The sequence below is a fragment of the Theobroma umbraticum genome, unplaced genomic scaffold (genome assembly GCF_002168275.2).
Source record: "Theobroma umbraticum cultivar Fairchild unplaced genomic scaffold, ASM216827v3 scaffold_302.0, whole genome shotgun sequence".
NCBI lineage: Eukaryota > Viridiplantae > Streptophyta > Magnoliopsida > Malvales > Malvaceae > Theobroma > Theobroma umbraticum.
In genome coordinates, this window is record NW_018397287.1 from 118 (window position 1) to 10473 (window position 10356).

At 33.5% G+C, this 10356-nt stretch overlaps 1 protein-coding gene across 2 annotated transcripts; it reads right to left on the minus strand.

The window, feature by feature from the left end:
- Positions 1-4176: 4176 nt before the first annotated feature.
- Positions 4177-8662, minus strand: LOC110428542 (putative 12-oxophytodienoate reductase 11). Of its 2 annotated transcripts, XM_021444391.2 has the most exons (6): positions 8328-8662; positions 8072-8212; positions 7828-7958; positions 6403-6579; positions 4833-5420; positions 4177-4682 (listed from the first exon to the last, which is right to left on the minus strand). In XM_021444391.2, exons 1-6 carry the CDS (start codon positions 8435-8437, stop codon positions 4672-4674), a joined length of 1158 nt encoding a protein of 385 aa, XP_021300066.1. In that variant the 5' UTR covers positions 8438-8662; the 3' UTR covers positions 4177-4671. The 2 variants fall into 2 exon arrangements, with proteins under 2 accessions (XP_021300066.1, XP_089641789.1); XM_089785663.1 differs by lacking the exon at positions 4177-4682 and having other exon boundaries at positions 4756-5420; positions 8328-8661.
- Positions 8663-10356: the final 1694 nt, after the last annotated feature.

Below are 10356 nucleotides of genomic sequence, written 5' to 3' on the forward strand. Positions count from 1 at the left end.
TATCAATAGTTGGAAATTAACAAACTTGTCCTCGGTTATTTGCCGTTACCCCTAAAATATAATCTAGAGATTGTTTGCATTTATGCACAACATGAGAAAATAAAATTGTTTGCTTTATTAAAATTATTGTTCTCTCATCCAGTTGCTTATGTCATTTTTTTTAGGTATAAGAAACTGAACATTTAATTATGAAGAATATTTGGACCACATGATCATAATTATGCATGTATATATAGCTGTCACATCATTGTTTGTCGATTGACCAAGACCATCTTTTTCTATTCATTTAAAGTTCTTGCGCTTGAAACAGTGAAGTTGTCTCTCTCCTGGAGCTGTAAGTTAACTTTGGATCCTCACTTGTTAATAGCTCTTTCTGTTCCATTTATTATTTCTAAATTGCAATATTTAAAAGAAATGATCAATTTAAGAAGCATTAAGACAAGGTATACCTTAATTCAGTGTTGGATCTTTGAGGAATTCTTGCTGTTCTTTTATTTGTTAAGTAGGATAGAAAATGTTACATGTCAGCATAGTTTTGAATTTTAAATTAGCACTCTAGTTTCCATTTTTTCTATTGGATTTGCTGTTGGGAATTTGTGGACACCCAAACTTGCATTTTCCAGCATTTTTTCATACAGAAAACTTGGTATGTTCCTGTTTTCTATTAATTTACTTGTTTTTTCTTTCTTTTATTGCCTAACAATAATATGAGCTTATGTTTGAATGACTGCTTGGTTTCTTCTATACTGATATAGTGATTAGAATAAAGAATGGCAATAAATGCTTCATGGCAATAAATGCTTCATCCATCTGTAGCATGCATTTTCATTATTTCTTATCTGCCTTGTTAAACAGTTAATTGTTTGCAATGCATATGGACATGAAACTATATGTAAATGAGCATAAGCAGGATGTCTGCGTCAACTCAAGATTTTAGTGCATACCTTGATGTTGTGGGTGCTTTTAGTTGCATGTTTCTGTGACATCACATAGTGTTTTTTCTTTGAGATTTAGAGGGAGGAATAAAGTTTTGGGATTGAAAACACTGATGGGATATAAAAGAAATCAGGGAGTGGAGGGGGGGGAGCGCGGCCCTTGAGGTTTGAGGTTTGTGGTTTGTGGTATACGTATATAGATTACGGCCAGCCCAATTTTTAAAATTCAGTTTTTACTTATTTCAATGATAAAATTGATTCTAGCCTTTTGTTTTTTGTCTATATTAGTATTTCCTGTTAGCATATATATTAGAATGGTCATGTTACTTTTGCCTGGACATTCTCTTAATCTGAATGAAGTGTGATGCTCTGTTGTCACAGATGGTAGTTATTCTGCGAAAATTGACTTTTGCTGCTTTTCTTTCTACATCAGAGGCTTCAGAAGAGTTTCGTGAAGGAGTGATCAAGTGTTTCAGAGCTCTGCTTCCGAATTTACATCCCTGATTTAATCAGTCCTGCTTGTGTAAACAAAGTCTTGATTTACCCATGCTCTTAGAAACTAGAGACCTGCAGACTCCAACTGGAACTTTGAAGCATGACTTGGAACAAGGGGAACGCTTACTTGCATTTCTGCAGTCAGAAGCAGTTTCGGCTGCCGTAGGACACTGGCTATTGCTTCGACTCCAAGTATGTCAATTCCCTTTTATTTATAATTATCCTGGAGTAACTTTAACGTTTTGGCTGACTTATTTTATTTAATTGTTTCAATGAAATTGATGATTGGTCTTGTGCTAAGGCTGCAGATACTGAGGCTACATGAGGACATCAGGGCAGTGCAAATCTGCATATTGAAGCTCTTTTCACCCTACGTGTTCTTGTTGCCTAAGGTAATTGCAACATTAGACCCTGAACAAGGAGCTTCTATATATTAATTGTTTGGTTCTTTGTCCTTTTATGTAAGTACTCTATTGTGTCTTTCATTGGACCTAAGCGCCTACAATCAACAGCCCTAGATATCTTTCAGTTAAACTTTTATATGAAAGGAATTGCATGTTGCTATTTCTTGTAATTTGAGTTTGTTTTGTTGCTTTAGCTTTGTAAATTCCATTATCTTTGAGAAATACTCTTTGCATTTACCTGAATACAGTATGCTTACTAACATATATTAATGATTTCATTCGAGAGATGATTTTAATTCTTAGAGTTTCTAGTTTGATAAATGAAATTCGATTGTGGCCTCATTTTCTGCTCAAGAAATACAAACAAGTTAACCTTATACAAACAGAATCATGTCTTTCCATGAAATTTTATACCGTTTGCTTCTGTCTTTTTTGCAGTGTATTATCCATAATCTTTTAGGAATGTTCTTTACCTATGCACACACACTGTTCATATGTATCTGAGTATGTATTCCAACATATATTAGTTATGTTTCTAGTGGTGAGAGGATTTAGTTTTTTGTAGAAATCATTAGGTTGGAAAATGAATATTGAGGTTGGCACTATTTTTCACTGGAGAAATGAGAACGAAGGCTGTTCTAGTGGGAAAAATTTATGGCATTGCAAATTTGTAAGCTCATCTGATTTAAGTAGAGAAGTTCCTTCTAGCTTTTTATTGCAATAGTGCTTCATCAAACATGAAAAATTGGATTAATTCTATTGGCATTACTTCTTTTCCAGGTTGGTACTACAGATGCATTGGCTTTCTTCTTACCTGGTGTAGTTAGCCAGTTTTGCACAGTATTACACATCTCAAAAACAATAATAAATAGGGCTGCTGGAAGTGTAAAAGCTATTGACCAAGCAGTTAGGGGCTTGGCTGAGTACCTTATGATAGTCCTCCAAGATGATGCCAATTTATCTGGTCTTGATACGTGCATAGATACTTCTGTTGGCCATAAATAAGTACAAATCTACTGTTTCATTCTTGGAGGAGCTCCATCAATTACCAACGAAAGCTCAGAGCAAAACATTGGTGGAAAATATGAATGGGGAAGCAGTCAATATGCTTAGTTTGAAGACTGAATCTGGAGAATAAAGTAGCCCTGATCTCTAGCAAGGGAATGGGATCTTTGCATGCGGATCATACAAAAGAGTGGATTGAGAAAACATCTGAGGATGTGAACAAACTATTATGTGCAACATTTCCCTACGTATGGATCTACATTTGATTTATTGTTTGTATCAACAAATTTCTATTCAAGATTCATTGTGCACCTTTGTTTTGATGTGCTGTTATTCTTTTATGTACCAGATATGTGTTCATCAAGCAAAAAAGGTGAGACACGGGCTTCTTGCTCCCATTTGAGGGCTGCTGTTGAAGCGCAATTACCTGCTAGAAAAGAGCAAATTGATGTTTTTGGTAGGTTGAGTTCTATGAATTTCATGCATCTGGGCTGTGTTAGACTCTGCTTTGTTTAGTTAATTGGTATGTGATGCCTTGGTGTGCACAAGATATGGACTTTTTAGGTTGCAATTCATAGAGTTTGAGATTTATTGTGTTTCTTTTGTTTGTTGGAATTTGGGAAAAATACAAAAGCAATTTCCTGTGTAAAGTGAAAAAAGGAGAGATTGACACGTGGAAATACTTTATTTGCAAATAACTCTTGCTTATTTGTGACTTCTACTTCAATAGTTTTAAATGATATTTTGATTAATCTTATATACCCTCTGATATGAACAAATTGCTTAGTTGTTAAATGTAAAAATCCTATGCCTTGCTCTGTAAGTTACCTGATCTGCAGGAGTTTGTTTTATGTTAATAACTCAATGTCTATTATGCATTTATTTTCTATGATATGGTGAAGCTACTCTCATCATATGGGGGAAAACATTTTTTAAGAGGATTAGCTAAAGGAGGGGAAGAAGGAGAGAATAGAGAACAGAAGGAAAATTAGAGGGTAGGGAGAAAGAAACTAGCAAGAAATAGAGGAAATAAAGGGGAGAGATAGAAGAACCAAGAGTAAGAAAGTCATTAACTCAAATCTATATGTCTTCATCAAAAACTACCAGAAATTGAAGCAACAAAAGGAACTTGTAGGCTATATATTAATCCCTAATATAAGTGCACAATGCCAAATATAACTCTAATGACGATTAGCAGAATGGATGACCAAAAGTAGGAAGTAACAGTTTTTTGGGTACATAGAAGCAAGAAAAGCAAAAAAGGAAAGTAGTATTTGAAAGTGGGACCCAAATCCTAAGTTATATGAAAAATAAATGATTTATCTATCTTTATTTTTGTGTGCATGTGTATTTACATTTATCATTTTATTTGGTTTTCATGTTACTTTACCGTGTGAGGTGGTCTCTTTTGGCTCCTGATACCAACTCAATATTGATTTGAAATGGTTTAAAGTCATCTTCCAAGATGTTGTTTATAATTTGTGTCCGATCATGTGTTGTCCAGTTCTAAAATTTCAAGGACTGCTTTAATCATCCCATGTTAATGCTTTTGATGGTATGGATTTGCCAAGTTATTCTTCTTTCTCAATGTTATTGATTCGATTGATGTGAAACTTTGTCTGAATGGTAGCAGTGTTGCTGCTTTTTGTTTTTAATATCTTTTCTAGCTGATGCTAATGCAGGGAGTGCTTATTTGTTTTGGTTGTTGATCACTCAGAAGAGACTTCAGCTGCTTACGGGGATGTATGAAGCAATAGTTTTTGTGACTGCTTCCTCGATGTAAAGTAAAGGGGAGTGCTCTTTCTCCTTTGTTTGGAAAGGAATGATCCATCTCATCTCTTACCTATACGAAATTCCGATTTGTTAAGAACTATTGTTACAGGCATAAGCTAAACAGAAAGCAATCAGGCAAAACATAAAGTAAAATCACAAATTCTGCTTTATTAGACAGGTTAAAAGCATTTCACAATTCTCCTTTTTTAGAGAACTTAACTGGAGGCTTCAAGAAAGGGGTAATCAGTGTAACCAACAATAGGATCAGATAAGTAGAAGGTATCTCTGTTGTACTTATTGAGAGGAGCACCAAGTTCAAATCTCCTAGGCAAATCTGGATTGGACAAAAACCATCGACCATAAGCAACCAGATCAGCACGATTCTCAGCAACAGCTTTGTTTCCATCTTCCCTGTCATAACCACCGGCGACAATGAATGTACCATTAAAAGCCTTCCTCATGGGAATAAGACTGTCAGGACATTCATGTTTCTCAGCCACAGTTTTCATTCTTGGCTCAACCATGTGGCAGTAGAGAATTCCATATTTATTCAAGGACTCAGCCATGTAAAGGCCTAGTTCTTTTGGATTAGAGTCTCCTGATTCCATGTAATTTGCAAAGGGAGATAGCCTTATTCCAACCTTGTCAGCTCCTATTTCATTAGCAATTGCTTCAACTACTTCTAAGGCAAATCTGCAGCGGTTCTCTAGAGATCCACCGTATTGGTCTGTTCGATCATTCACTTGATCTTTCATAAACTGGTCAATTAGGTAGCCATGAGCCCCATGGATCTCAACTCCGTCAAAACCTATAAATCAGCAAGCACAATCAGCATCTCAGCGAAGTACTAACATTTGGGCAAGAGGTAAGTGAAAGGAAGATAGAAGCACCAGCGCAGGGCCATTAATTACTTCCAAGAGTAGTTAATATACTAATGGTATAATATACTAACCATCAGCAATTTTACTTTTCAAAACAAAAATCATCAGTAATTTTATTTTGCAAATTCATGCACACAATCCTTTCTGCCTAATGATTGTAATACTGCCTGACCATAAATGCTTATTACTGACAGTTCATCAAAACATAGGAAGAAATCAAAAGGCATCATTAATTTGGGTTTTTCTTTTCTTTTCCTTTTCTTGAGAGAGAGAGACAAGAAATCTCATTTCCCAAATCACTAATTATTCTACATCTGGGACTTTTAATATAACTCTTCTACAGGTTCATCTTTTCCATTGTTTTGAAAGGGAAAACTGTGAGATATTACTGCTACAGCTAGAAAATCTTAAACAAATACAATAAAAAAGGGGGAAAAGTATAAAAAATGCATGAAACCACCAAAAAATAAGAGTTGCATTATTGAACCACATTATATAAACTAAACTTTGAAGGAAACATATGAGCCAACTCTTCTTTCTCTTTAACCCATTCTAAAGATTTTGCAACCAAATAATACTTGAGACCATCTCGAAAGTACAAGAAATGAAAATTAGCATTGTCATTTGTCCTAGTTCGCATTTTGAGTGAAAATTTATAAAGCAAAAGCAAGTTGCATTATCCTATAAAATTGGAGCAAACTTATAATACTTTCCCTGCAATAATAGAGAAAACTCATAATTGTTATCATAATCTGTTTTCCCTCTCCCTCTAGCAGTGAATAGTTTTGATATTTATTGTAATTAAGTACTTCTTTCCCATCATATTGGCAGTCAATTAAAGGTCAAAGTTTCACACAAATTTTTAAGAAATTCGAATTCTTAAGATTTTTAATATTGAAAAGAATTTACCTGCTTCCATAGCATTCCTTGCTGCAAGTCTGAAATCATTTACAACTTGAGAGATTTCATCTGTCCTTAACCGCCTTGGTTGTGTAAACTGTGCAATATCTATTCCATTGGCTCGAAGCTGTGGTTTCAATGGCTTATCTGTAGAAGAGATTGGAGCTTGCCCGTTTGGCTGAAAACCTGAATGCATTGACAAGGGATACAGAGTCAACAAAACTAGGTGTCCATCACATATGTATTACCTTGCTCTTTGAAAAAGAAAGTTACCAATCTTATACATACTAAAAAGGTCAATCACTAATCTAGAAAACTGACAAGAATTCCTATGCTATGGAAAAAGACTGGTGGTTATTTTAACTAATAACCAATTCAAAGAGGGAAAAAAAAAATTGTGAAGCAGACTATCTCAAATGTGCTGATCTTTCTACTTTCTCTTTTGCCTGTGTGGTAATTCTGCATTTAGAGTTCTAAGAATAGGATCCTTAGCATCAAAAGATACAGTGAATAGAATTATACTAGAAGATTTTTACACACTATCAATATTGGAACACCAATATCAAGGAAGAAAATTTAATAGTTGGCATGTAATTAGGAAGGTTGGGGCCCTTGGAAATAATCCTTTTGGGACAATGAGATAACTCAGGGAACAAAAAACCAAACAAACCAAACTGCATGCTAAAAGGAGGAGTGTATAAATTTTCCTACAAGATGGGATTCTCTGGCACACAGGCATGCAAAACATAATGAACATCATGAGCCAAAATATTGAGCAAGTGCAGCAATATTTCTTTCCATTTTTGGTACAAGAGGAGAGCACCAAAACATAACCCTAAACCTAGGATAAATACCATGACTATCCCAATCAAAACCGCCCTGGCTGTATAGCAATATGCTATATTGCATGCCCCTGCATTATCACATCAATGATTAAGGTATTAGGATGTAGTTATATAATGATATTTTTAGTAAAATGACTTTGAAACAAAGGACTGACATAGATCTCTCAAACACTAACACTTAAGGTCTTTTTCAAGGAAATGACAAAACCCCCCAAGAGTTGAGAAAACGTTCCTTCTTATCTCAATAATATATTTTAAACATGCAACATCAAGGGTTTCAAAAAATAGGAAGTCAGTCTAACAAGAAGAATTCTATTGCCGATTCAGTCTCATCTATCCAATATCAGGAATAGAATTGCCATTGAAGCTACAAAAATGATCCGTTGGAATTAGTCACAGAATGAAACGTATGCATTCAATGTGCTACCCACAAGTTTGCATACCAAAATGCCTTTATCACAATCAATGAAGATAGAGACACATAGCCATTGCTTTTTGAATCATGTATTTTTTATTCTAATTGTCTGTCACCACCGTTCTACAATATATAGAGGAGAAGAAACAACAGTGGTCTAAGGCAAGAGATAACCTGAATTTGAAACCCTTCCCACATGCCAAATCTGACAAAAGAAGATCCCACCCTTTGCGTGAACAGCATCTACAATGGGTTTCCAAGCCTCAACTTGCTCTTTTGTCCATATACCAGGGGTATCCAGATACCTGCACGTTGAACAAAACAAAGGTTTCATTTGAGATAGTAATCAGTGGAAAACAAATTCAACATGTACATATGTGAAAGAGGATTTACAATAATCCACTGGAGTTAAAATTACCCTTGAGCAGTGTCAGACACTCCAGTAGCTTCTGCAATTAGGAGTCCCCCTTTAGAGGCTCTCTGGGAATAGTATAAAATGGCATGTGGCTGCGGAACATTGTTGTAAGATCTCTGCCTAGTCAATGGTGCCAATACAACTCTGGGAAGCAAAATGATAAACTGACAGATTAAATCAAGCACCCAAAATTTCAAAGGCAAGGAAAGTACTAAAGAGGGTTTGGAGAAAGTGAAGGAGCTATGCTATACATGATTACCTATGAGAAAGATTGAAGTTGCCCAATTTGTAGGGAGTGAGAAGATGAAGGCTGGGAGTGTCAATGGTGGTATCGTCTTGCTCCTGTTGAGTTTGCAATCTGCCTTCCATTTTTGTTTCTGTGTTTAGTGGAAAGGGTTTTAATTGATCTTGGCAGTTTCATCCGGTCACAGCCGAACGCCATTAATATATAGGCCACAGCTTTACAATGTGACGTAGGGGGCAGTCCCTCCGTCGTCACAGCTGACGCCATTTCAAGATTTGATGACGTGCCAGAGTGCGTGAGCAAAAGTCACTCTTGCAGTTTTTCTCGCCACCCACGGTGGAGCTCCGTTTGACCCCTCGTTTCTTCTGTTATAGATTTGTATTTCATGTCCTGACAAATGCTATCCCTCCATGAAAAATTAAAAAGTGCTGAATAATTAATTAAATAAAAAATAAAAATCTTTTTTTTTTTTTTACTTCCTCATAGTGTGGTTTTTTTTTTAATTTTTTATCTCTCTTTAACTCCATTTTCTTCTCCCTTCTTCTTTTATTAAAATTAAAAATCAAAATATTTTACCTTTTCTCAAAACCTCTTTCACCTTTTTTTTTTTATAAACCTTTTTCTTATTAAATTCTTAAGGGAGTATGCTATTGAAATCTTAAGAGAAAAAGAATGAAAATTTTGATATATATTATAAATAAATACGTGAATGTCCATTATGTTATGATAAAAAAAGTGCAAACCAAATCAAATAACCTAATAGGCAATATACAAGAAATATAATATGATTTAAACTCTTAGATATAATTATATTAGGATTATAATTTAAAGGGTTGTTAGCTTATAAATATGTCTCTCATTTTTTTTTGTGAATACATATTTGAATAAGATTTTCTTACTCGGTCTAAATACTTTCTCTTATAATTATTTTTTTTATATTTTTTCATAATACATTATCAGCACCATCCTTTCTGATCTCTCAAGTTTTGAAATTATTTTGTTTTCATTATCGTCAAGTTTCAAAAGGATTTCAATAATTTGGTTTTAATTTATAGTTTTAGCAAATTAAGTAAGTGTTGCTATTATTTTGTTTTCATCATCTCCAAGCTTTAAAAAGATTTCAATGGTTGATTTTTAATTTTTGGTTGTAACAAATAAAATAAGTGACTTAAAAATGAATTTACTATTATATAACTATTAATGAAAAATCATAATGTCTAGAAGTGAATGGATACCGTAACTCACTAACATACCAAAAGTGAATAACTCATCAAAAATATAGATGAATACTTTCAACTCACCAGAAATGGGTAAATAATGAAAAGATAAAAATAAAAAAATAAAAAAAATATAAAAAACGTATTATCCTTAATGTAGTATAAAAGACCATTGGTTATGTATTTACTGTTTTATCAAGCATCATTGAAAACTAAAATATCTTGTGATGATTTTAACCATGACCAAGTTGATATATCACATCGAGATATTTGCCCACCTTGAAAGATGAATTGATTATATGATTGATAATAAAAATATCCATTGTTGATTTTTTTGTTCTGAAGAAGGAATTGATCATTTAATTAATAATGAGAATATCCAAGAATGAATTTAATAGTAATTGGTATATTTTAGTACAACTATATTATGAAGATACTTTAATATGTTCTTATTATATTTAAATGATATATTCTTATTATGTATTTTAATTATATATTTAATGTTATTTAATGTTAACTTGTAAATTTTTTACTGCATATATTTTATTTTATTAAAAAAAATAGAGATATTCATCTTGTCGGGTCTAAGATCAATAATGTGAATATATGTCTAGTAGACATTGCTACAACATACATTATATTTAAAGACAATAAATATTTTTCCTACTTGACAACAAAAAAAAAGAATGTCAATTTAATAGTTGGTAGTACAAGATTAATTGAAAGCTCCAGAATAACTAATATTTTACTATTTTGAATAATAAAGTATTAGAGGATGTATTATTTTCTATTAAGTCTGAAAGAAGTTTATTAAGTTTTAAAGATAT